At 39.9% G+C, this 27,750-nt stretch overlaps 1 protein-coding gene across 2 annotated transcripts in view; it reads right to left on the bottom strand.

Annotated features, from left to right (window-relative positions):
* Positions 1-5,146: 5,146 nt before the first annotated feature.
* Positions 5,147-27,750, bottom strand: part of MAN2A2 (mannosidase alpha class 2A member 2) — a 135,410-nt gene continuing 112,806 nt past the window's right edge. The window contains exons 15-23 of one of the 2 annotated variants that reach the window (XM_075858123.1): positions 17,796-17,918; positions 13,757-13,871; positions 12,443-12,576; positions 11,784-11,925; positions 11,438-11,571; positions 8,308-8,402; positions 6,798-6,990; positions 6,549-6,659; positions 5,147-6,003 (exon numbers count right to left, since the gene is read on the bottom strand). In XM_075858123.1, the coding sequence (XP_075714238.1) occupies positions 5,845-6,003; positions 6,549-6,659; positions 6,798-6,990; positions 8,308-8,402; positions 11,438-11,571; positions 11,784-11,925; positions 12,443-12,576; positions 13,757-13,871; positions 17,796-17,918 (1,206 nt within the window). In that variant the 3' untranslated portion in view covers positions 5,147-5,844. Of the gene's footprint in view, positions 6,004-6,548; positions 6,660-6,797; positions 6,993-8,307; positions 8,403-11,437; positions 11,572-11,783; positions 11,926-12,442; positions 12,577-13,756; positions 13,872-17,795; positions 17,919-27,750 lie in introns of both variants that reach the window. The other variant, XM_075858122.1, reaches the window with a different exon arrangement.

The raw sequence follows: 27,750 nt of genomic DNA, 5'->3' as shown, positions 1-27,750 counted from the left end.
GATCCTGTGTTATCTATATAGAGGTGTTATCTTTTATTGTAATCCTGCCTGTGATGATAATGAGATGACTGCTGAGAAGTGATCTCTACAGAACAGGAAGTGTCAGCGTATTGTGAATGGTGGATCTTGTGTTATCTATATAGAGGTGTCACCTTTCATTGTAATCCTGCCTGTGATGATAATATGATGACTGCTGAGGAGTGATCTCTACAGAACAGGAAGTGTCAGTGTATTGTGAATGGTGGATCTTGTGTTATCTATATAGAGGTGTCACCTTTCATTGTAATCCTGCCTGTGATGATAATATGATGACTGCTGAGAAGTGATCTCTACAGAACAGGAAGTGTCAGTGTATTGTGAATGGTGGATCTTGTGTTATCTATATAGAGATGTCACCTTTCATTGTAATCCTGCCTGTGATGATAATATGATGACTGCTGAGAAGTGATCTCTACAGAACAGGAAGTGTCAGTGTATTGTGAATGGTGGATCTTGTGTTATCTATATAGAGGTGTTATATTTTATTGTAATCCTGCCTGTGATGATAATATGATGACTGCTGAGAAGTGATCTCTACAGAATAGGAAGTGTCAGTCTATTGTGGGGCTCAGTGACCAGAGTGAAAACTAACCATAAAGGGACATTAGCCCTTAGAAAAATAATGTACTCAAAAATAAAAGTACAAAAAATCTTTATTGAATATAATGACAAATAACAAATAATTGGAAAAAGAGATATGATGCAACATACACGGAGACATATACAACAGGGTCAGATGAATTAGACCAAGACCAACAGAATCAACCGTCCACTAATGACCAAAACACGCTCAAATACTAGTGAAACAATTTATAAGCCCAAGGGTGTGGGGTGGTAAGTCCCACACATAGTGTAGTGCTGTCAGCTGAAAGTAACGATATACAGAAATATTATCGTAGCCTACAAAGTATATAATAGTACGTAGAAAGTGCAGCAAAGGACGTGCACAGACAGCATAACGGCTCAAATAGCCAAGGAAATGTGACTGCCAACAGCAGGGTATGTGCATGTCTTTTCAGCTCTTTTAGCCTCCATATCATTGTGCTATTGTGTCCAGCTGTTGGCAGTCACATTTCCTTGGCTATTTGAGTCGTTATGCTGTCTGTGCACGTCCTTTGCTGCACTTTCTACGTACTATTATATACTTTGTAGGCTACGATAATATTTCTGTATATCGTTACTTTCAGCTGACAGCACTACACTATGTGTGGGACTTACCACCCCACACCCTTGGGCTTATAAATTGTTTCACTAGTATTTGAGCGTGTTTTGGTCATTAGTGGACGGTTGATTCTGTTGGTCTTGGTCTAATTCATCTGACCCTGTTGTATATGTCTCCGTGTATGTTGCATCATATATCTTTTTCCAATTATTTGTTATTTGTCATTGTATTCAATAAAGATTTTTTGTACTTTTATTTTTGAGTACATTATTTTTCTAAGGGCTATATGTCCCTTTATGGTTCGTTTCTAGGTCTATATGCTATAAGGGACCCCAGTATACGCCATCTCTTGGTGTGAGGTTTTGGTTAGGTTACCAGAGTGAAAACTGCCAGATTTAGGATTATTTTTTAATAGAGAAAAGAAAAATATCACCAAAAATTCTTAAAAAATATGTTTAGCATAAAAACTTGATTTAAATAGGTATTTTTTTGATGACACATTCCCACATTGATGAATAAGAGGGTTAACAAAAAAATAAATCCTACCCCTTTAAGATAATTTTGCACTGTATTTCTGCTACTGGTCTCCACAAAAAATGATGGAGTTGTAAAATAAAACAATAATTTGGGAAAAGTAAATGTGATGATAATTAGATGACTGTGGCAGAATTGAATTTGGTCCAAAATCACTTTCAGTTGTTTGGAATTCCTTTAAAGCTTTTCTTAGAGGCTTGATGGTTAAACTACAGTCAGCTAAAAAGATAAAAAGTATCCAAGCAGAATCGGCCCTTAAAGAGGCTCTGTCACCACATTATAAGTGCCCTATCTCCTACATAAGGAGATGGGCGCTATAATGTAGGTGACAGCAGTGGTTTTTATTTAGAAAAACGATCTATTTTTACTACGTTAGGAGCGACTTTAGCTTTATGCTAATGACTTTCTTAATGCCCAACTGGGCATGTTTTTACCTGAGTCCAAGTGGGCGTTGTACAGAGGAGTGTATGACGCTGACCAATCAGCATCATGCACTTCTCTCCATTCATTTAGTCAGCGCATAGTGACACTGCGTTATTCACTATGTGCTGTCTTATACTGACACATTGACGCTACTGAAGTGTTTAGACAGTAAATATACATTCCTTCCAGCCAGGACGGGATGTCTATTCACAATCCCGGCACTTCGCAAACGTTTCTGTGGGACTTACAGCAGAGCAAAGCGTAATCTCGCTGTAAGCTGTCATTTACAGTAAGTACCACAAAAACATTAACGAAGTGTCGGGATTGTGAATAGACATGCCGTCCTGGCTGGAAGGAATGTATATTTACTGTCTAAACACTTCAGTAACGTTAATGTGTCAGTATAAGACAGCACATAGTGAATAACGCAGTGTCACTATGCGCTGACGAAATGAATGGAGAGAAGTGCATGACGCTGATTGGTTAGCGTCATACACTTGGTCTAAAGTAAAAACACGCCCAGTTGGGCATTAAGAAAGTCATTAGCATAAAGCTAAAAATCGCTCATAAAGTGGTAAAAATAGATAGTTTTTAAAAATAAAAAGCACTGCTGTCACCTAAATTATAGCACTGATCTCCTTATGTAGGAGATAGGGCACTTATAATGTGGTGACAGAGCCTCTTTAAGTTAGAGGAGGCAGAATTTAATTTGGTACAAAATCCTTCGGACTCTAATAGATTAAAATGGCATAATTTACAAGTACAATATAAAGATAGACAGACTACGCTAGCCATTAGTCATTTAACCACTTAAGGACACGGACAATTTTGGACTTGAGGACAGAACATTTTTTTTTATATTTCCCTCTTTGCATCCTGACGCTCATAACTTTTTGATTTTTTTGTACGACGTAGTTGTATGACACCTTGTTTTTTGTGGGACGAGTTGTACTTTAGGTAGGTACCATTTTTTGGTACAATACATTATTGTTTAATTTATCCACATTCTTATTTTGGGAAAAATGCTGAAAAAAAGCAGATCCGCTGCAGTTTTATTTATTTTTTATAAATAATGTTATACATTTGTTGTACAGGTTGTTACAGTCATGGCGATACCTAATATGTCTATATTATTTCATGTTTTGGGACTTATATTTGAAAAAGTTTATTCATTGTAAAAAAAAAATGTGTATTTCTGTGTATTTTATTACTATTTTTTATTTTTTTATTTAACATACATTTTTTTAAATTAATTGAACTTTATTTTTAATCTCATAGAGGAATTTTTCATTTTGATTTAGATTTTTTAACTGTAATGTACTGGCATATATCTATATGCCAGTACATTAGCCTGTTACTGATCGTACACAGGCAGTTGTTAGGGCATACCTCAGTATACCCTAACAACAGGAAATATGGTCAGACAGCCCTGGGGTCCTTCAATGGACCCTGGGCTGTCTGGTCATACAAGTTATGGGCCGTGATCGCATCCCCCTTCTCTTATTTACTTTGAATGCCACGATCAGCTTTGATCGCGGCATTCAAGGTTTCTCTTCCCTCCGTTGTTAGAGCGGGGAAGTGGCTGTGTATTACAGCGATAGCCCCGCTCTTCATCGCGCGAGGACACTGGCTGTCACACAGGACGAGAATGCTCAGGACGAGTATTCTCGTCCTGTGTCGGAAACTAGTTAAGTTGGGTAAAAGGAATTTTTATGATATGGGAAGAGGATGGGAAATTATTAGCATCCATAATTAAAAATCAAAAGGCATCCTCATTTATTTCAGCAATTAGGAAAGAGATGGATCAGGATTATGTACAGACTCAGAGGGTATACTAATAGAATTTGCAGACTATTATAGAGAACTGTACTCTTTAAATTTGGTTGTTCGGATTGGCAAATTAGAAGATATGTAAAATCTACTGGTTAACAACACTTGCAGGTTTATAAAAAAATAAGAAAAAATTATAACCAGTATGTCTGCACTACCTTTTGCAAAAATAGAGAAATGTGAATATCTGTATAAGTAAAAGAAACATAAACCACACTATGAATGCTGCCCTTATTTCAGATTTACTAATATATTGTTATTTAAAAAAATATATATACTGTATATATATATATTTTTATTGAATTTTCTAATTGAAATAATTTTTCAAAACAAACCACAAAATGTGGGAGGAGGGAGGTGTGTGGAGCTTTGGAAGGGAAAAATAAGAAGATCTTTGGTTGCCAGACCGAGATGGTAGTTGGTAAAACAGTATATTGTTATTTTTACATTTTGGGAGGAAAAGTTTTTATTTATATAACAAAACATGAAAACAAATTTAATTAACTGATTCCTGCACACAGTTATGAGGGATTGCATTTACAGGCTGACCATGAGAAGAGCTTATTTTAACTAAATAACTTGAATAAGGACATTTAGAATGTGAACGATCATTTGAAAGCGGTTTTGGACTCTCGGGGCGGCTTTATGCCAGTTTTCTGGTATTAAAAAGTTGCAAATTAAGTGGGTGGGGATTAGCGGAAGGTGACAGGGACACCCACAGCCCGACAAATTTACTATAATTTACGCCAGAAATTGGCGTAAATTATAGAAGCAATCTATGCCAGCTTGTAGCTGCCGTAGATTTCTTTTTGTGGTGTGCAGACAGCACAAGAGGCAGACAAATTCAGTCTAAGTTAATCTGGAATCCAAAACTTAGTAATAGAACTTTCACATGATGGATACCAGCGCTGCCCAGAGGAGCCCACTGACTTGCAATAGGCCCCCATCGGGTTCCACTAAAGTGTCCATAATTTTTCCTCTCAAATTTGACGAAATTTGTGTTGAAGGCTCCAATGCAGATGTGAGCATTGCTTTAGGTTTTTAAATACTTTTGGCCTAAAACTGTGGATTTACATGAAAACATAACATAGAAAAATCCAAATATCACTGCTATAGTTGTCATGTTGACATTCAATAAGTGAAACAACAATTCCAAACTTTTTGGGATGGTATCAGTTCTGTATTTATAGCCACAGTTGCAGAAACAAGATACACAGGTCATTATTTCCATCAGTTCACATGTCATTATACCGTACTTTATTCAGGGGATCTTTTCCATAATCTATTTTCTTCAGTGCTACAGTATATAAAAGTCAGATAACATATGGAAGAATACTGACAAGGGTCGAGACAAAATTCCTATACTAGGCTTGATATACCATCTAGTAGGCAACTCTCCTCAGGATTTTCGGAAACATATTCTTGTTGACCTGTCTGTAGCATTTAATGGCACAGGGGAAATTGCTTTGAGTTTTCTACTCCGTTGAGGACTGTCAGACTGTGGCAGAAATCCATGAGGAGATGTGCTTAAAAAGTCAACAAATAAATAGCTTTTCTTTTAAACAGCAAGTTTATCATAAATAGCTTCTGCTCTGTCGGTAACATACAATCTAGATGTTTAACTCCTTGAGTGATAAAAGAGTGTGGAACACATTTCTCTTTTTATAAATAACTAGGTATACAGTATTATTTTGGTTTGTCCCAGTTGCTGCGGAGAGGTTTTCCAGTGCTGGCTGTGCTCCAAACTACAGAACAAAATGTGTTGCCCTTGAAAAGAATACACACTGGTTGATGAACCATCCAGCTCCAGTCCTTGGCTTGTGTGCAATGGGATCTTTCGTCCCACACGGCTGATGTTAGCTGAAGCGCAGACGATAAGTGGAAATTTCCATTGGGTCCATGCTGAGTGTGGGGTTGCTGCTGTTTGAGTGGGGGGCTAGAGAATACATCAATGTCAATGACATAGCTTGCATGAGTCCTACTTCTAGCCCCATGAAGAGACCTCCAAGTGACAACTAGAAAAAAAAAAAAGTCAGAAACATGATACATAGGGTAAAAAAAAAAGAGAAACGTCCATCACATTCAAACTCACACAGATCTAGGTATTTGGTCTAGAGGAGGCCAATACAAAATGACATTATTTACTGACTTACTACTTATCTCCTTTCCACTAATGGTGTGAATACTATTAGACATATTCTAAATACAGTTATACACATATTATACAATCACAGCTAAGGCATCTGTTTTCCAAGCAGAAAAAACCCAAGTTTGCATTTTTTTTTTACTATAAATAATATTAAAGGGCTTGTAAACAATCAATGATATTTAGTCGTTTCAGTTACATACAGTGCTCACACTTTATCATTAACAGCGAACATGTTAGTAAGTATCCATGTATCCAAGTCTATACTATGATGAAACAATGTGACTCAATTACTGGTCTCCCAATTTAGTTTCCTGCCCTAACCTCTAACATAGCATTTGTTAAATCTAATGTTGCTCATTTGAAGGTTCCCTACTAACAACCACTGTGAGGATGTCACAAAACTGTCATTACCTTTCCTTGACTTGTGGTGCAGTTAAACCCAAGATTCTTTGCTTCTAGTCCACAGTCAAATCCTTTTCTGTGCAAAATGAGTGCAGTGTCAAGAGAAGGTATTCCATCATCCTGCAAAATATCGGGAAATGATAGACTATGCCTTGAAGTACTGTATATATTTATGTAGGTTCCTATCTTAGTAATTTTTTTTTTACTTCACATGATGAGTAGTAAGCCCACTTGGTAAAAGCAAAAATATATAGTCACCTCAGCTTGCAGCGTCCTCAGATTAAGGATGTGAATATCACATGGCAGGGTGGCAGAAAGTGGCATGAAGGATTTAAGTGCTGGACCTCCGCCTTTTTCATTGGTCACAGGCATCACTAAGACTTCATGGTTCAAATGCATAGACGTCGTGTGACTGAGGAGTGATGGAAAGCTGACTGGTTGATTTCCTGGGCTCTGGGAAAAAATTATTGACAGTATCAAGTCTGTTCTAGTATTTCCACACTATGCTTATGAGGGTAAAGTACATACTTTTATTTTTCAGGTTTACCAGAGATAGGTGATTTGCAGGAAAGGTTACATGGGCTAAATACAATGGGAAATATAATGTAAAATAAAATATCTGGGATCAATATTCTGATCACCATGACCTTAAAGGCCAATCATAACTTGATAAAGTAATGTGATTAAAATACATATTCTGTAGTCTTCTGTAAATAGTCAAATAAAATGATCGGTCTTATATAGTCGGACTAAAGTAATTTACCTTAGTAGTTTTAGAGCTCATGCACAGGTCCGCATTATGGCTTCATACAACAACGTATGGAGCCGTAATACGGCACCCATAGTCTATGGGCCCCTACTGCACCTCTGTATGCCTCCAATTTCATACAGAGGCATACAGAGCTTATTTCTGTCAAATTCCCTGTGAATCCAACTAAAATAAAATTGTGGCGTGTACCATTGGAGTACATATCACAGAGGTATCCTCCCCTATAAGCATTGCTTTTATACCTCCGTAATAGGGTGCTGAACAGAGAACCATGTAGTGGCACGTGTAGTCCCTATGGCTCTGTCCTGTGTATAAGGTCTAACAGGTTTTCACCAGATGCCTGCTCTTGATAAAGACAAAAAACCCTATGTGGACACGTTAAGCTAGGGGGAGGGGTAATCTCACTTTTTGGAGATGATGGCTCAGTGGACCCACAATTTAGAAAGTTGTTGGCTGTCTCAGCTTGTTGGTGAAATTCAAAAACATTTATCTAGCTATACCAAACCATCAGGAAGGAGTGAAATAGTGACGGAGACTAAACGCACTCTGATAAGAGCAATATTGTGCAGGATTAAAACAAAATCAAGAAATGATGAGCCAGTCTTTGGGAAGGAAGATAAGAAGCTTAGTATAAAGTATAAAAAGCTGAATACACAAAGCTTTCATAAGAACGGGTCAGGCACAGGAAACAGTAAGAATGAAAAGGACCAGAACTGAGTCACACAGTCCCAGTATGAATTGGAAAAATGACTACATATTGAACAGAACCTGTCATTTTACATCCAATTTGGTTGTCCAAACTGTGCACTGTAGAGAGTTAATGGCCACGATAAAGTCACTAAATCTTTGTTCACCGGAAACACAAAACGAGCGACTGTTTTTTGTGTGTATATTACAGGAACACAGAGGTTTTAGCTATAGCCAGACAAACTATAAAGCGTCTACAAAGCTTCTAACTATATTACAAGTGCACATCACTACAAATCCATTCAGCGTTACTCCCTGAAGAGAATTACCTCATAGCTGCCGGTCTTCATGATGGAAAATGCCAGTTTTCTAAACCAGGATAGCAGTTTAGAAAGGAAGCTGGAAAGCTGGGCAGAGGGGTTATGGTAAACAGGGGAGTAATGAAATGGAAGAGGTAATAAATGGATGGATATGGATGGGAAAATGTCATATACAAAGTCAGTCATGATTCACAGATCAATAAGTGGATGATATATTTTAGTGGATGGGAGGAAGTGTGGTAGCAACACTCAGACTGTGGATAATTGGACATCATAATGGTAAACCATTGTAGGGTTAGAAAGGGTCACGAAATAAACAGCACAATAAGATGTAAGTGAAAACATACACCTTACACGTTACTTCACAGCGGAAAATGAGGGTGGAGCAACTTCTGAAAATGTATTTCACATTACGTTTGGATTTGGCAGAAGCTTGGTGCAATCTCATAGTACCCACCCTGGCATAACACAGACTCATGAATTACTTCAAAGAATCTAAATGGAATAAAGCGACTTCTTCGGACCAGTAGCCAGCATGATGGAGGCACCAAGGTTTTAGTTTCTCCTACATAAAATATATTTCTGACTATTTTCCCTTAAGAGTCAAAATGGGGCACTAAAATTCTGTATATTTATCACCTAGCTGAATACTATCTTCATTGAATGAACTACTTCTAATGGCGGATATGTAAAAGGTAAGGCGACTCAAACTGAAATTTCATTGGGTAGGGACCTCAAGTTTTATTATTTTAAAGCCCAGAGAGTAGGAGATTTGGAAATAGGTAAAATGTCAAGATCTCCAATAGGAAAAAGTGGATTTGAAGTTGCTACAGTAAAATTCTTTGCATCTGGCACCAACACGACTTGGCAGATGTCAGGAAGACACGGTGATGTAAATAAAAATGACTTCCAAGAATGCAGAAAATCCAGAAAAAATTCAAGCAATAGGTAATTTTGTTAAATTGGAATAAAAAAAAAGAAAATCTAGTATAGCAGTATCACTTTACTTTGAAATAAAAAAAATGACTTATTGCTTATCTCCCACTTGACTTTGAGATTCTGGATTGATATATTAATATGAATACAAGGATGGCCCGATCCTCCCAGAAGTAGTGCCACTGATACATAGCAGCTCTCCACTTTGGCACATAGAGGAGGTGCCAAGAGAGAAATCCCACTCTGTGACGTCCATATGCCATAATAAGGCATATGGACAGGGGTTGTCCTGAGGGACAACCTCTGTAACCCCTTAACACATTATCACGTACTTGCACGTCACGGGAAGGGTCCCCATCCTGCATTCTGACGTGCATATATGTAATAGGGATCGCGCACACCTGACAGCAGGGCTCCCGCTGCAACGGCCGGAATCCGGTCCAGACCATTTAACCACTTAAATTCCACGTTCAATAGAGACCGTGGCATTTAAGCTGTTTGACAGTGGAAGGGGGCTCCCTCTGTCACCCATCCACGGCCCATGAACGCCAGCCGCCGATGGGTTTCCATGGCAGCCAGGGCCTAACAAAGGCCTTCAGGCCCGCCATGACTATATGCCTATGAGGCTGTGCCAGAGGCATGGCCTAATAGTTTGCCTGTCATTTAAAAAAAAGTAATAAAAAAATAATAAAAATATATGGTATCCCCACGATAGTAATGACTTAAACAATATACTTAACATGTTATTTAAACCGCATGGTGAACGTCGAAAAAAACCGCAAAAAACAACGATCAATAAATCCCATGTATGCAAAAAAAATGGTAGCAACGTAAACTACACCTTGTCCTGCAAAAAACAAGCACACATATAGCTACATCGACGGAAAAATACATAAGTTACGACTCTTGAAATGTGGCGATGCAAAAACAAATTATTTTTGTTTAAGGCTATGTTCACACGGAGTATTTTGGGGGAGGAATATCTGCCTCAAAATTCCGTTTGGAACTTTGAGGCAGATATTCCTCTCCCTGCACGCCGATTTTCGCGGCAATTATCGCGCCGTTTTTCACCCGCGGCCATTGAGCGCCGCGGGCATAAAACAGCGAGAAATACGCTTTCTCCTGTCTCCCATTGAAGTAAATGGGAGGTCGGAGGCGGAAGCGCCCGAAGATAGGGCATGTCGCTTCTTTTTCCCGCGAGGCAGTTTTACTGCTCGCGGGAAAAAGACGCCAACGCCTCCCATTGAAATCAATGGGAGGCGTTCTCGGGCCGTTTCTGCCGAGTTTTGCGACGCGGTTTCCGCGTCAAAAAACTCGGCAAAATACCCCGTGTGAACATAGCCTAAAAGTGTTTTTTTGTGCAAAAGGAGTAAAACTTAAAAAAAACCTATATATATTTGGTAACCCCATAATCATACTGACCTATAGAATAAAGGTAATGTTATTTACAACTAATAGTAAGCAACATAAATGTAAAATGCGACAAACAATGCTGAAATAGCTGTTGTTTTCAATTTCCTCCCCAAAAAAGTTAATAAAAGTTAATTAATATATTATATCTACCCAAACCCAATGGTGCCATTGAAAAATACAACTCTTCTGGCAAAAAAACAAGAACTCATACGGATATATATATAGACGGAAAAATAAAAAAGCTATGATACGACAATGAAAAAACAAAAAATAATTCAATATAGGCCTGATCGAAAAGGGATTAAAGGTCAAGGCAGAAAGTAACTCTGAATACAATACAGAACCAAGGTATAGTGTACACCTGGTATATACAGTCATTTTTTACAGCAAGTCACTAGATCACCTATATCATCCTAGCATCCATGTTATATGAAACTTAAAGCCTGATAATGAAATATATGAAACGGTACTACATATATGTTTTTCAAACAACGATCTGAAAGAAACCCAGTCGGCAGTGTAAGTGTTATTCTATTATATGTATATGACAAATGGCTTTATACAAATGCAAGTGGAAATGTCAATGTAACACTTTCTGCAGATATTCAGGACTGAGTGCGCCACAAATGCTTCTCTACAATGTCTATGTAGCTACAATAGAAATGCGTGAGCTATGGATTTCAAGCTTTTATGGACTGCCACTTCAAGCATGCTTTGCCAGCCAGCCTAAGCCTGCAATAAGTTTGCACAGATCCTTACAGCAAGTATTTTACCTTATTTCCAAACGATCTTTTTTCAACCAGAAGACGAAACCGGTTGCATGTTCGTTTGTTGTCTTTTAAACCTTGACCAAGACCACGATTGTCATCTTGCATCAAGCGGCGGTCCAGAATGACCTCCAGTTGACCTACAAGACAGAAAAAGTACAATAGGGAACATTTTGCTTTTTAAAAAAATAGATTTGATAACCTTTTTATAGTTAAGTGATATCAAAAGTTCAGTTTTATATGATCACTGGTGTGATGTCTATGTTCATCTGACAGATGGTGTTAAGATTTAGCAATTTTGATTTTCATGAATAGAGGATAAGTGATTCATTAACACATCGTTTCTCCTCACCGCTATTCAGACTGGATACCCCAAGGGCTTGGGCTGTGTGTAGTGTTAATCTGTTCTGCTCATCCTGGATGTGTGCCATCACTGGCATTGGGTAGAAGTTAGCTTGCAGTGGAAGTTTTTTGAAAAACTTTCTAGTTTGGATCTGCATTAAAATAAAAACAAGAAAATCATTGATTTTGCTGTAAATATGCAGTAAGAAAAATATTGACAGTGTTCCTGTGAATAAATCATTCATCCACAAAAGGTAAACACACATCACTCGGGCTGTGCATCTATGGTCTACCTCAATGTCATATAAGACTCTGGAAACATAATGAACCACAGGGGAAGAAAGGAATTCTGTATCTATGAGACACTAAAAATTGTGTACCATGTGGCCAAATCACTTGGTAAACGGCAGTCTTTCATGACGTGAGAAGATAGCCTCATCTGCACATCCCAGACAGTATGGACTTCTATGGTCATCTTCTAACAGAATCTTACAGATCGCGTCAGCATCACATCAGAATACATTCAATTCACCATTGCCTGATCAGTCACGATCTGTAAGCATATCGCCATGAGCATAACTGAAGAGCATGCTTTGACTACAGAGATAATTCGAGTTTAGTTTTACTGTTTTGCCTGGAGGTAGACATAACAGGAATTTAAGAAAGAACCTGAAAGCCGTTGAGGTCAGTGAAGAAGGTGTCCCCGCTCTGGATGTCAGTGCTTAACCTCATGGCAATTTCTTTATTGACGTGATCACGAATATCAATGAGTGAGCTGATCTCTACAGAAAGGCCGTCAGTTCCTGTAAGGAAACATAGTACTGATAGTAAACACAAAAAACACAAAGACATGGACTTAAGTAATGCTAAATTCTCTTATGGGACATTGCCGAGATGTTGCATACACAATGTGGGTCATTTATGAAACCTTCAATATTACAAAATTAATTTCAAGCTAAAAAATCATGGTACAATGACCCGCACCAAATTTATAATACCCTCTCGGTCCGTAATCTTGGCGCAGGGATATTGAATTTACAACGTCTTTGTCATAAAACGTGATACACTTTTACAACTATACTTCAAGTCATGTCATTATTTTGACTTGATGCACATTGGGAATACACCTCAGAAGCTTTTTTCTAGCGTTTTATCAGATTTCATATAAATGTCAAGAAAAGCAGTATCATTTACTAAAGAATGCTGCCCTGAGAGTTACATTTTAAAAAGGGATTTTTCTACTAATGTTTTTCTTAGAGTGAATTTAAAGGCCTATTTACACAAAGTGTACACAAAGTCAAAAGGGATCGATTTACACCTTACGACTAATAAACTTCCATGCACAGAACAGAAAGATTTCACCCCAAAAATTATAATTTTATCATGTATACCTTTTTTTGCATTATACATTAAAAAAAATGTATACTTCAACTGATACAAATGTGATGTGAACAGAGATGTAGCTTGAGTTCAGATGGAGCAGAAAAATTCCCTGCACATTTTGCAGCAAATCCGTAACAAATCTACTGCAAAACAAATCTGTGGCAAATGCACACGTGGATCCAAATCCACTGCAGATTTGCTGCAGATTTGACCCTTTGCATTGCATTTGGAAGTCCCCAGCATGTCCTCAAATCCAGAATGGAAAAATGTGCAACATGTGAATGATCTTATTCATACTCTGCAGATTTCGGTTTTGGATTCCACACCGAAAGACACCAACAAAGTGGTCTTAGTTTAAGTACTGAAATTAGCTGACTAGAACATAGAATTTCACTTTCATTTGGGTTTGTGATTTGACGCCTGCTATAAATCAACAGTGATGAATCCATTATATTTATGGCATCTCAATGGGACATGCCATAAATGTCTGATCAGTGGAGGTCTGACTGCTGGGACCCTCACCGATCACTAAGAGAAAAAGAGGTTGTGGCGTTCTTTTAATGTCAGTTAACATATATAATAAACTAAACAAGCACTGACCTGGTAAATTGTAGACTCTCATAGTCTGCTGAACATGTTGAAAATGGCAAGTCACCTCTGAAAAGAATGGACCTTCGATGATGCGTACCACAGGGGGGTCTTTTGGAGTGTACAACTGTAGAATAAGGAAAAGTGGCTTCTTATACAAAGCAATGTTGTAATGATCTATCTGTATATTAACAATTTCCAAAACACCATGATCAGTAGATAAGAAGCCAGGACCGAATTTACCTATAGCCAGTAGCCCTGTGCCTATAAGTGGTCATGAGGACGGGCAACTGCTAAAGGGAAAATGTACATATGAAGAGACAGAACAGATTGTAGTCATATGTTAGTCATGTGTTTATATGTTACTTAGGCACACAGCACCATGAGTGAGAGGAGGACACCCGTGGAGGGACAAGAAGGCGGCTGCAGGGGGTGCTAAATGTTAGGAGAAGCGCAGGCAATTTTCTGTTTTATTGTATAAGGGAGGACAGTCATACAATAAAAACAAAAACAAAATGGACATTTACTTTATGAAGTATCACTGAAAATAGGATTAAAGAGTTCCACTATAAAAGCACAATATCACTGGGAACGTGGTGGAAAGATGATAATTAATATTTGTGAAACTAAAATTTAACTTTTATTAGATATACGCCAAAATAATTGGTTGTCTATAATTAGAGTAAGTCCTATATGGACATCATTAGGATATTAGACCGTTTTTGGCTGTCGGTGTACAGATGAATTCTTATGGTGATGGGTAAATTAGCCCTTCATGAATACACCAACCTGTGAGGATGAGCAATTACAACTGCTGGATCCGCAGACATGCATTAGGCTACTGCCACTTAGAGGAATTATAATCATATGTCCTAGTCACTTTTCTGATTACAAACCCCTTACAATCCACAGATGTTCATTGTGGATAGGCTGGTTCTTACGTGCCGTTTTTTTGGATCGATGCTCCTTGCTAGGCAGCGTCACTAAAGTGCACGTGCACTGTCCGTAAGGCCTATCATAGACCTGATGACATGGATGATGACGGCGTGCGGAAGGGGTGTGGTCTAATCTTTAAATAGCTGGCGTTCTCGCCGCATTCCGCAGCTTCACATCAGGAACTTGAGTCCACCATCAGAACTCGAGCTCAGCAGTTTTCGAAGCTTTCTTTATCATATGGTTCTCCTGATGAACCCTTTCGAACCACGATAGGGGGAAACGCGTTGAGATTATATGCTTATTAGCTGTAGAATTATGTGCACACAATATATCTGGTTGTGCCTAAAATTTTGCTACAGTGAGTAATATGCCCACCAAGGATTACTCGCACAAGTTTTATCCAATTGTATTGAGGGAATTAGCATAGTTAGAACAGATGTGCCTACAAACTATCAGATTATGTGCACATAATGTATCTGTCTATGCTTGAGGAAAATATAAGTTCGGAGTGTTAGGGTATGTTCACAAAAATACGGAGCTGTTTTCTAGGGAAAACAACTCCTGATTTTCAGACGTTTTTTAAGCCACTCGATTTTTGCAGCGTTTTTTTACGGCCGTTTTTGAAGCTGTTTTCAATAGAGTCAATGAAAAACAACTCAAAAAAGTCCCAAGAAGTGACATGCACTTCTTTTTCGTGGCTGTTTTTCACAACAGCCGCGTAAAAAATGGCCCCTTCGGAACAGAACGCAGTTTTTCCCATTGAAATCAATGGGCAGATGTTTGGAGGCGTTCTGCTTCCAACTTTTCGGCCGTTTTTCAGGCGTTTTTTCCCCGAAAAACGGCCGATAATAGGCCGTGTGAACATACCCTAACAGTATATCCTTGAGAAGGACACATTAGCCTTCCTACTGCAGAATTTACACTCTACTCCTTCTCAGTACTCTGAATGTAACGTGCTGCTCTAGTGCGGGACTGTATTATTGTTTGTACTAGCTCACATTCACGGTTCAGCATACTATCAGATTTTCACATGTCCTCCTGGGATGTGTAGTACTTCTTGCTGAATCCTGAATATTTTTGTCTATCTATTAGGTTAGATATTAATATGCACATCATATGTGATCAGTTTCTGGTCACTCAGAATGCCATTTAATAATCTTTTAGTGTACATCTAATAAAAGTTACATTTTATTTTCACAAATAATAATTATCATCTTTCCACCATGTTCTCAGTGATATTATTCACTTTATTAAGTTTAATAATCTGTGCTGATCAATTTCATTTCTTAATATATCTTTATGGCAGTTGTCAGTTGTTAAATGTGTACTAATGCACGACCATAAAGAACAGAATCCTATATTCATTATACCGTAGGCCCAATGGCTTCTAGCCTCGAAGTTCTTGACCTGTGGACTTTGTGCCCCAGGGAGTACATGCCATGTCTTTCATGGATACTTGCGCCGCCCTATTGCGGTGCTTTTAATAAGCAGCACAGTGTATGATCATAGCCTTGGGGGAGTCAGGGGGTTCTTGGCTTAGAAACATTGGTCTAGCCAGTGCTTAGGTTATATATTAGTTCAGTATAACTTGTGATTATTACAAATACTGAGGGGCCATTATGACCAATTTAGATCAGTAATGGTATGTTTAAAGCATGCCTCCAGTTATATACAAATTCTATAAATATTTGATGGTCCTTAGTAATAGAAGCCGCTTTGCAATATTATTACTTCATCAGTGGACTGTGCCTCGGTAATAATCCATGCCAGACACAAGCACTGCACGGTTGCAGTAATTTGCAGGAAACACTATGTACCCATCAGAAGCCTCAGTCTCTACTAGGCGCTTAGAACACCTATCCATAATGAGTCTTTCACAATAGGTAACCATTTCCCGTGTGGTAAAGAGCAAATACATACCAAAAAAAGAAAGCACACAGGACTAACGATATAAAAGATAACCATACATCTTCATTCAAATATTAAAACTCACAAAAAATACATATAACACACACACACACACACACACACACACACACACACACACACACACACACACACACACACACACACACACACACAAAAGATGGTGATCAGAGATGAGTATACCATCACTGTAATGTCTATGTTAAAAATATATGGAAATTAATCAAACCTATTGTATGCATAGTAAAGTATACCTTTCATTATGTCTTTTTATGTGCTATATCCTCCCTACACTGTACTAATATAATAATATGATGACTATAATGTGATGACCACTCCATACTCTAGAGAGCTTTCTTAAATTTTGATATAACTATGCATACATTAGGTTCAATTAATTTGCATATATTTACCCTAGACATACTGTAACAGTATACTGCAATGGTATACTGATTTGGGAACACCATCTTGAGGTATTATATCCCTGAATTTATATATATGTTTTTTATATAGTTTTTATGAATTTTGATATTTAAATAAGATGAATGGTTATCTTCTATATTATTAGTCCTGTGTACTTCCTTTTTTTGATTTGCATTTACTAGGGCTAGGCGCTGAGTGGCAGAGGCCTCCAAGTGGATGGTTAGGTGCCTAAAAACCAGTCCCTGCCCACTCAGTAGACAATTGAGCGGTTATTGCAGCCAAGCAGCAATAGCATCATTATCCAGTGGAGCTTCCATTAGTAAGTGCCATGACATACAGTATTTCTAACTAAATCTATACTTTAGCCTGCCAGCAATCCTGACACATCTGTTTAAGGGAATATTTGAGCTCCCATGAAATAACAATACTGAAGCACCTTCTTTTTATCTCTGCGCTGTGCCAGTCCTCTGCATTTCTCCTGGAAATTTATGAATAAATGGAAAATTTGTTGTTACGATTCTCCTTGACAATAGGGTGTGCACAGCCTAACACGGTCAGTACTGATTGGACAGTGTCAGAGACTGTAGGTACACGCCCCATTGACAAGCGGAGTGGTAACATCAATATCAATTTATTCATATATTTCCAGGAGGAATAACATGGAATCAGCACATCACAGAGTTCTAAGAAAAGATATCATGGGTAATGTAATCATTTACCGTGTAATCACACATGATATAATCTCCATCAAGCAGAATAAGTATACCTTTGCATCTCCATCTGGTAGGAAAAGATAGGCTCCACTTTTGTCCTTAGCTGTACGAGTTCCATAGATGAGAAAGTCCATGCCGACTTTCTGTTCCTGCTCCTCTCCAGATCGTTTAATGCCCTGCAACAATAAATAGATAATTACATGAATCCAGGCATGAACACACTCTAAGCAGCATAATGTTATGATCTGTTCATTGCAAACAAAGCAGATACACCATATGGACAAAAGTATTGAGACACACATCTAAATCATCAGTTGTTCCATTCAGTCTCATTGACCCAGATGTATAAAATCCAGCACCTAGCAATGCAGTCGCCTTTACAAACATTTGCGAAAGAATGGGTCGTTCTAAAGAGCTGAGTGAATTCCACCGTGGCGCTCCAGAGTCTAGGCACCCTCATTAGTGGTTATCTGTTCTGCCTTGCGCTGTCACACTGACTCACCAGTATAAAGAAATGCTTGAAAAAAAAGCTCAAAAAAAGCTCAACCACTTACCGGCCACACATAGAAACCCTGCAAATTTTCTTACCATTCCTTGTATGTATTCTCCTGTCTCTTTTAACTGTGCTCTCTGGAATTCTCGGTCCATGTGCAACAAACTCACCTTTATTCATGACTTATTCCTTTCTAACTCTCTCAACCTTCTGGCTCTTACAGAAACATGGCTATACCTGTCTGACACTGCTTCCCCTGCTGCTCTATCTTATGGTGGTCTCCAGTTCTCTCATGCCCCCAGACCTGAGAACAGGCAGGGTGGAGGAGTAAGTCTACATCTTTCCCCAACCTGCTGTAATGACTGGGGGGGAGAGACAGACAGGTGAGCCCTAATCTACCCGCCACTCAGTCCCTGCCTACTTGCAACGGCCCGTCCTAGGCGACGGCGTACAACTGGGCGACGGTCTCTACGCACAATAAGTGCACGACAGACAAACAGACAAGGGTACACAGAAACTAAGGGAAATGGGGCAGTTGCCCACGGCAACACCATGAGCAACAAGAATAGTGAATGAGCCGAGTCAAACCAGGAGTGTACGAGGTACCAAACGCAGAGCAAGAGAGTAGTCAACGAGCCGAGTCAAACCAGGAGTGTACGAGGTACCAAACGCAGAGCAGGAGAGTAGTCAGTAAGCCAGGGTCAATATGAAGCAGGGACAAATAGTTCAAGCAGCAGCAGCAGAGCCAGGAAACAGGCAGAATCACAGGCAAAGGAGGAGCAGGAAATGCAGGTATAAATAGACAGAGGGCGGGAGCTAGCTCCGTCTGGCCAGGCTGTGATAGGCTCTCCCACTCCTAAGCCTGCCAGCCTGAGTGGTAGAAGATGGATTCACTCTCTCAGACTTAGGAGCAGGTGCAGACAAATTACCCACGGGCGTCAACACAGAAGCTGTGTCTGGCAGATCCTTTACACCTGCCCTTTCCAGGTCGTTCTCCCGTCCCCTTACTCACATTTCCCTCTTTTGAAGTCCACGCCCTCAAACTCTTTCGCCCATTATCCCTCCTAGTGGCAGTTGATACCGCCCTCTGGGCTCACCCCGCCAATTTCTGGATCATTTTGCTGCCTGGCTTCCACAATTCCTATCATCTGAAACACCAACTCTCATCACGGGTGATTTTAACTTCACCATTGATAACCCAATCGCCTCATCTGTCTCCTCAGTTTCTATCTTTAACCCCTATTACGTCGGACTGAGCTCAGCCTCAGTAATATTACTGTCAGGACCCACTATGCTTGCTGTCAGTGAGTAGCTGACAGCTCTAATACACTGCACTACGCATGTAGTGCAGTGTATTCGAACTGTGATCAGGGCCTCCTGCCCTCAAGTCCCTTAGTGGGACAAAAAAACAAATGGAAAAAATAGTTGTATAAAAATAAAAAAAATAAAACTTTAAAAGTGAAAATTCCTCTTTTTTCCCTGATCAGTACTATATTATTTAAAAAAATGATAAAAAATAAACTATACATAATTGGTATCGCCGCATCCGTAATGGCCTGATCTACGAAAATATTTAGTGATTTATCCTGCGCTGTGAACGCCGTAAAAGAAAATAATAATAAACCATACCAGAATCACAATTTTTTGGTCACTTCACCGCCAAAACAAATCGAATAAAAAGAGATCAAAAAGTCACATGTACCCAAAAATGTTACTGCTTTTCTGATGGAAAAATAAAAAAGTTATGGCTCTTTGAATATGGCAACACAAAAAGTAAATGATTTTTTATAAAAAGTATTTTATTGTGCAAACGCCAAAAGACATAAAAAAAACTATAAATCTATGGTATCACAGTAATCGTCTGGCCCCGCAGAATAAAGTGAATATGTCATTTGTAGCGCACGGTGAATGCTGTAAAAGGTATAAAAAACAATCGTAGAATTGCTGTTTTTTTAGTCACCACGACTCTTAAAAAAATAGAATAAAAACTGATCTAAAACTCGCAGCATCCCATGAAAACTACAATGAATTCCTCAAAGGGTCTAGTTTCCAAAATAGGGTCACATTTACGGGGGTTTCCCTGTACTGATATCTCAGAAGCCCTGCAAATGCGACATGGCACCCGGAAACCAATCCAGCAAAATCTACATGCCAAATAGTGCTCTTGCCTTTCTGAGCTCAGCAGTTTGTCCAACCAGCAGTTTATGATCACATATGGGGTATAGCCGTAATCGGGAGAAATTGCTTTTCAAATGTTGGGGTGCTTTTTCTCCTTTATTCCTTGTAAAAATAAAAAATGTGTACCTTTTAATCGGAAAAATATGTAAATTTCAATTGCACAGCCTAATTCCACAAAATGCAACAAAAAAAACTGTGCGGTCTAAATGCTCACTATACCCCTCAATAAATTCCTTGAGGGGTGTAATTTGCCAAATGGGATCACTTTTGGGGGGTTTCCACGGTTGTGGCACCACAAGACCTCTTCAAACCGGACATGGTGCCTAATAAAAAGGAGGCGTTAAAATCCTCTAGGTGCTCCTTTGCTTCGGAGACCAGTGCTTTAGTCAATTACCACACTAGGGCCACATGTGGGATATTTCTATCTGGGCAATAAATATGGAGTTGCTTTTCTCAGGTAAAACCTTCTGTTTTACAGAAATAAATTGAATAAAAAGGATTTTCTGACAAAAAAAGAAATTTGTAAATTTCACCTCTACTTTGCTTTAAATTCCTGTGAAACACCTAAAGGGTTAAGAAACTTTCTAAATGCTGTTTTAAATACTTTGAGGGGGTCTAGTTTTTAAAATAGGGTGTTTTAATGGGGTTTCTAATATATAAAACGCTCAAAGCCACTTCGGAACTGAACTGGTACCTAAAAAAAAGGCTTTTGAAATTTTATTCAAAATATTAGAAATTTCTGCTTATGTTCTCAGTCTTGTAACGTCCTAGAAAGATACGAGAATGTTCAAAAAAATATGCAAACATAAAGTAGACATATGGGAAATGTTAATTAGTAACTATTTTGTGTGGTATTACTATCTGTCTTACTAGCAGATACATTTAAATTCAGATTTTCTCTAAATTTTGGTGTTTTTCACAATTAAACACTAAATATATAGACCAAATTTTATCACTAACATAAAGTCCAATGTGTCATGAGGAAACAATCTCAGAATCGTTTGGCTAGGTCTAAGAATTCTAGAGTTACTGCCACATAAAGTAACACGTCAGATTTGAAAAATGGGCTCTGAGCCTTAACCCCTTCAGGACTGAGCCTATTTTGGCCTTCAGGACACAGCCTATTTTTTCAAATCTGCCATGTGTTACTTTATGTGGTAATTACTTTGGAATGCTTTTACCTATCAAAGCGATTCTCAGACGGTTTCCTCGTGACATATTGTACTTTATGTTAGTGAAAAAACTTGGTCGATAAATTCAGTATTTATTTTTGAAAAACACCAAAATTTTTAGAAAATTAGCAAAAATTTGAATTTTTCTACATTTAAACGTATCTGCTTGTAAAACATATAGTAATACCACACAAAATAGTTACTAGTTAACATCCCCCATATGTCTACTTTATGTTTGCATCGTTTTTTTAAAGATCCTTTTATTTTTCCAGGACATTACAAGGCTTAGAACTTTAGCAGCAATTTCTCATATTTTAAAGAAAATTTCAAAATTATATTTTTTCAGGGACCAGTTCAGTTCTGAAGCGGCTTTTAGGGTCTTATATATTAGAAAGTCCCCATAAATTATCACATTTTGAAAACTGCACCCCTCAAAGTATTCGAATCAGCATTCATAAAATGCTTTAACCCTTTAGGCCTTTCACAGGAATTAAAGCAAAGTAAAAGGTTTTATCCGAGAAATGCAACTCAATATGTTTTTGCCCAGATTCTGTAGATTCGAGAAATATCCCACATGTGGCCCTAGTGCGCTAATGGACTGAAACACTGGCCTCAGAAGAAAAGGAGCACCTAGTGGATTGTGGGGCCTCCTGCTTTTTTAGAATATATTTTAGGCACCATGTCAGGTTTGAAGAGGTCTTGTGGTGCCAAAACAGTGGAAACACCACAAAAGTTATCCCATTTTGGAAACTAAACCTCTCAAGGAGGGGGGCGTGGCCAGCAGGCAACATGAGAGGACGTGTTGAGTGAGAGCTCCGTCCGGTAACCCGCAATATCTGTAATCCTGCATAATATCCTGAGACAGACAGACCTCTTTATAGTCTCCTGGAGTGGCACTGAGTCATGGCACCGATGGGTCCCACAAAAGGCACGTCGGCGGCGGAGAAATTGAAGAACTTTGCCCGGGACAGCGCTAAAAATGGCGCCACAGAATCTCCGGCACAGCGCTCCAGGCCACCACGAGATCAGAGCACCAGCACAACTCAGCAGGAGGAGACTGAGTCTGAGCCAGAGCTGACCCTGCAGCAGGTATACGAACAACTGCTGCAGGCTATCACTCTGTCCACTACATCGCTGACGGGGAAGATAGAGGAGGTGAGGGTGGACCTGGGCCTGGTACGCCATGTGCAGAAGTTAAGGGAAAGGGTAAAGGACACGGAACATCGAATCTCCGCCATTGAAGATGCTAATTTACGAATTCCCGCGAGATTGTCAGCAATGGAGGCCAAAGTGGAGATATGGCAGCAGAAATGTGATGACCTGAAAAACCGCTCATGCAGGAATAATATCAGAATTATTGGTCTATCAGAGCGAGTAGAAGGAATGGCGCCATGCGTTTTTGTTGAGCAGTGGTTCCATGCCACCTTTCCTGAGGCGCATTTTTCAGCAGCATTCGCGGTGGAACACGCACACAGAGTTCCAGCACGACCTCCTCTGCCAGGCATGCCGCCAAGGCCCTTACTGGCACGCTTACTTAATTGGAAAGATCGGGATCAGATTTTACAGATGGCTCGTCAGCACCCTAATATTCAGCATGAAAATTCCCGAGTGCTCCTGTTTCCAGATTTCTCGGCGGAATTGCAAAAGAAGCGTGCTACATTTATTGCTGTGAAGAGAAAGATGCGGGATCTGAATATATCCTACTCAATGGCCTATCCGTCTCGTTTACGTATCACCGATGGAGGGAAAGCGATTTTTTTTGGAGATCCGAGGGAAGCTGAGGAATGGCTATCCTTGAGACCAGGTGACCGGAGGGCTTGAGCTGGGCCATGCGGGACTCGCTGTGTTGATAAAGATGCCAGATGTCCAGACACGCAACGCGACTTTCCCTCTTGGTGAAAGGACTGGCAGATTGGGAAGCTGGAACTGGATACTACATTTTGAATACCCGAAGCCATGTCGCAGGGAAGTCGACACATCCGTTATTTTTCTGGACGGTCCGGTATTTCTTGTTGAGAATGTGAAGAGGTCTGATGGGAAATAGCGGGGAAATGTGGGTTGCTACAGTTGTTTTATCTCTGTGTAGGTTAACAGTACTATCTTTAATTGTATGCACAGACACCCCGTAACCATTAGCCATGGTATAACAGTTATACTTATACCTTTACAGGTTACTGATAAGTTTGCCCATGGGAGGGGTGTACTCTCATGGAAGTCCCCACAGCCGGAAGTTTTGTTTTGTTGGATAACAGTTACACAGCTTGCTACACAATCTATGCAATATGCGAAATTTACGATATTGGTATATACCTTGTTTTATATACAGGGGATAAGGGGGGGAACCCTCTGCAAACATGTAAGGGATTGCTTGTATGGCTGATCTGAAAGTAATGTCATGGAATATTAGAGGCATGGGCACCCCTCGCAAAAGAATTACTGTGTTTGCACACGTGAGGGAATTCGGACCGCACATTTTATGCTTCCAGGAAACCCATCTCACGGCAGATACAATTCACCGTCTTAAAAAACCTTGGGTCCAATGGGCAGAGCATTCGTGGCACACGTCATATTCTCGAGGGGTTTCTATACTGGTTCATAGATCAGTGCGGTGGAATGCCACCAAGACGGTGAAAGATACAGAGGGTAGATATATATTTGTACATGCATACATGAATTGTGAGCCATTTGTTGTCATAGGGATATATGCGCCACCTCCAGCTAACCTGTCAATACTGCAGACAGCGGTTACTTTTGTAGCTAATTACCCTGAAGCCAAAGTTGTATGTATGGGAGATTTTAACCTTCTATTGAACCCGTATATTGACAAATTCGTAGCTCAGAACGAGGCTGGGGAGTTGCACTCACCTTCAAACTTGCAGCGACTGATAGATGAGATGGGATGGGTGGAGTTGTGGAGACTGAGAGATCCCAAAGCTCTTGAGTTCTCATGTTTTACTCCTGCTAGGGGGGCGTTATCTAGAATAGATTATATGTTTGGATCGGCCTCCTTGGGTCCTAGGGTAACTGATATTGAATACGCCCCTCCCAGTGCTTCGGACCATGCGCCCTTGCAGGCGACATTTCATTTATACGATAGACAAGCTAGCAAATTAAACTGGAGGGTTCACCCATTTTGGCTCTCTCTGATAGGGACTAATGATCGTATTCCTGATCAGTTAAACCAATTCTTTGAAATCCACGAAGAAGAGACTGATATTTCCCTAAGGTGGGACACGTTTAAAGCATATTTGAGGGGTTGCCTGCAGTCCACTATCTCATTTATCAAAAACACATCAAGGGTAGAGGAAGATAGACTGGCAGGGACGTGCAGGGACTTGGAGCAGGCATATATGGAGGAGCCGACTGAGGACAATAGACTGCAATGGCAGCAGGCGGGCAGATTGTATCAGATACATCTCAGGGATGTTTTTTCTTAAACAAAACGCCTTTGAACTAGGTAATCAGTCTGGGAGATTATTATCACAAATAGTACACTCCAACCAATCATCCCCGGCCATTCTGGAGATCATGGATGAGGGGAGACAATTTCTTAATGATGCTGAACAAATAGGGGATAGGTTCTGCAGATTTTATACTGATTTATATACATCCCAATGTGATTATTCGGAAGATTCCTTGTTGGAATATTTGGAGGGGATTACATTCCCGCAGTTAGCTGAGGAGCATAGAGACCGCTTAGATGAGGATATTACATTGGCAGAATTGCAGACGGCCGTGCAGGATTTAAATAATGGGAAATCACCTGGGCCTCCCGTTGGAAGTATACTCCCGATATTTAGAGATTATTGGCCCTGAGCTGCTTCAGATGTATGCAGCAGCCTTTGAAAAGGGAGTTTTGCCCACTTCTTTATATGAAGCTACCATTATCATTCTACTGAAACCTGACAAAGACCCCGTGGAGTGTGGATCATATAGACCTATCTCCCTGCTCAATTTAGATTATAAGATCCTAACTAAAATTCTGGCAAACAGACTTAATCATATTATCACCTCACTCATACATGAGGATCAATCTGGTTTTATTCCCGGGAGGTCTACTTCGGGGAATATTCGGAGGGCTCAGGCGGTTTCACAGGTAGGGGGGAAGCTAAACAAACAATGGGCGATGGCCTCACTTGATGCGGCCAAGGCCTTTGATTCAGTGGAGTGGAAATATCTGCAAGCGGTATTGTCTAAATTTGGGATAGGGTCGGGATTCTCCAAATGGATATCTATTCTATATAAACATCCCAAAGCCAATTTATTGATTAATGGGAGAGGTACTTCCTTTTTTGAATTGAATAGGGGCACCAGGCAAGGATGTCCATTGTCCCCTCTTCTCTTTGCACTAGCCATAGAACCTCTGGCCATCCATATACGACAGGATCATATATTTCAGGGAGTAAAAATTGGAGACAGAGAAAGTAGAGTGGGTCTATATGCGGATGACCTGATCCTTTACATGTCCGAGGTACATGATACTCTCCCAAGGGCAATTGATATTGTGAATCGGTTTGGCCGATATTCTGGACTGCTAATAAACTGGGCTAAATCAGCCTTGATGCCGCTTTGGGAGGTAGAATGGCCGGAGATATACTATAATCTGCCCGTGGTCACTAATTTTAAATATTTAGGTATATACATTACAAAGCTCCCTGCAGAGTCTCATGATAAAAACATATATCCCCTAGAGGCCCTATTTATCGAGAAATTTAAGACATGGAAAACATTGCCACTGTCTGTGGCAGGTCGGATAAACTTGGTAAAGATGATCCTTTTACCTAAGGGATTATATTTACTGGAACATGCAAATGGTCCCATTCCGAGATATTTTTTTAATAAACTACACTCATTGACGGCTAGCTTTATCTGGGGGAAATCTCGAAGGAAATTTGCATTGGTCAAACTACAACGTCCACGGGATAGGGGAGGAATGGCACTGCCTGACTTCTACATTTATTTTTTGAGTGGTCAACTACGTTATTTGAAAGAATGGATAGGACAAGACACAGAATCCTTTCCCGACTATGCTTTGGGACAGGTGCTGGGGTCATCAGTCATTTGGCCGGTGCTGGAGAATCCCAATTTGTTTAGAGGGAGACTACTCCTACTCCATAGATTAGCTCATCAGGTATGGAAAGCAGCTAAGTTGATATATGGCTTTAGGGCCTTGGAGGAGGAGACACCGATGTGGGGAAATCCCATGTTCACACATTTACAAATGATGGAGGGTTCGGAGTATTGGAAGGTGAATGGGGTGCTGTGTCTGGGGGACGTTTATAGGGCAAATGTGTTGCTATCGTTTACTCAGATGATGGAAGAATATGGTTTACACCGCACCCAGTTCTTCAGATATTTGCAACTACGACATGCGTTGAACACTCAATTTAACTCGCAGTCCCCGTCTCTTTCGAAGTTCCCATTGATTGGAGTTCTAAAGACACAGGGACCCAAGGGCATTATTTCAGCACTGTACACTCATCTCCTGAATGTACGAACTGAGTCGCACAAGCTTCCGGTGCAATCGGCGTGGAAAGCAGTTATCCCCGGCTTGTCCGAGGAAGACTGGTCAGAAGCCATGGAGTCTGATATGTTGGTATCTCCTTCTGTTAATAATAGGCTGACCCAACTATACATAATACACCAATGTTACCTTACACCAACACTTCTGCATCGAATGGGTCAGATGCCGAGCTCAGGATGCCATAGGTGCCACTCTTCAGGGGCAAACTTTATACACCTCATTTGGGAATTTTCATGCATCAGCTCCTTCTGGGAGGGGGTGCTGGAGGTTCTGAGGGACATTGTGTCGGTGCCTATACCCAAGACGCCGGAAATGTGCCTGTTGGGTTTGTTGAGGAGGAGGATTGGCAATTGCATACCCGAGTGTTCCTTAGGGAAACACTATTCTTAGCTCGTAAAGCCATAGCCCTGAGATGGATGGCGGATAGACCTCCCACGGTTGCACAATGGAAATCCTTGGTTGACAATGTTGTCCCATTTGAGAGAGTGGTGTACAGAAATAGGAAATGTGTTAAGAAATTTGGGAAGATCTGGGATGGTTGGCTTGCATCATCAGGGACCTTGGGTATGGGAAATAATATGCATTCTCTATTACATTGACCGTCGAGGAGGAGAAGAGAGAGAGGAAGGAGATATAGTGAA

The sequence above is a fragment of the Rhinoderma darwinii genome, chromosome 3, assembly GCF_050947455.1.
Source record: "Rhinoderma darwinii isolate aRhiDar2 chromosome 3, aRhiDar2.hap1, whole genome shotgun sequence".
Classification (NCBI taxonomy): domain Eukaryota; kingdom Metazoa; phylum Chordata; class Amphibia; order Anura; family Rhinodermatidae; genus Rhinoderma; species Rhinoderma darwinii.
This window is presented reverse-complemented; position numbering and strand designations above follow the sequence as displayed.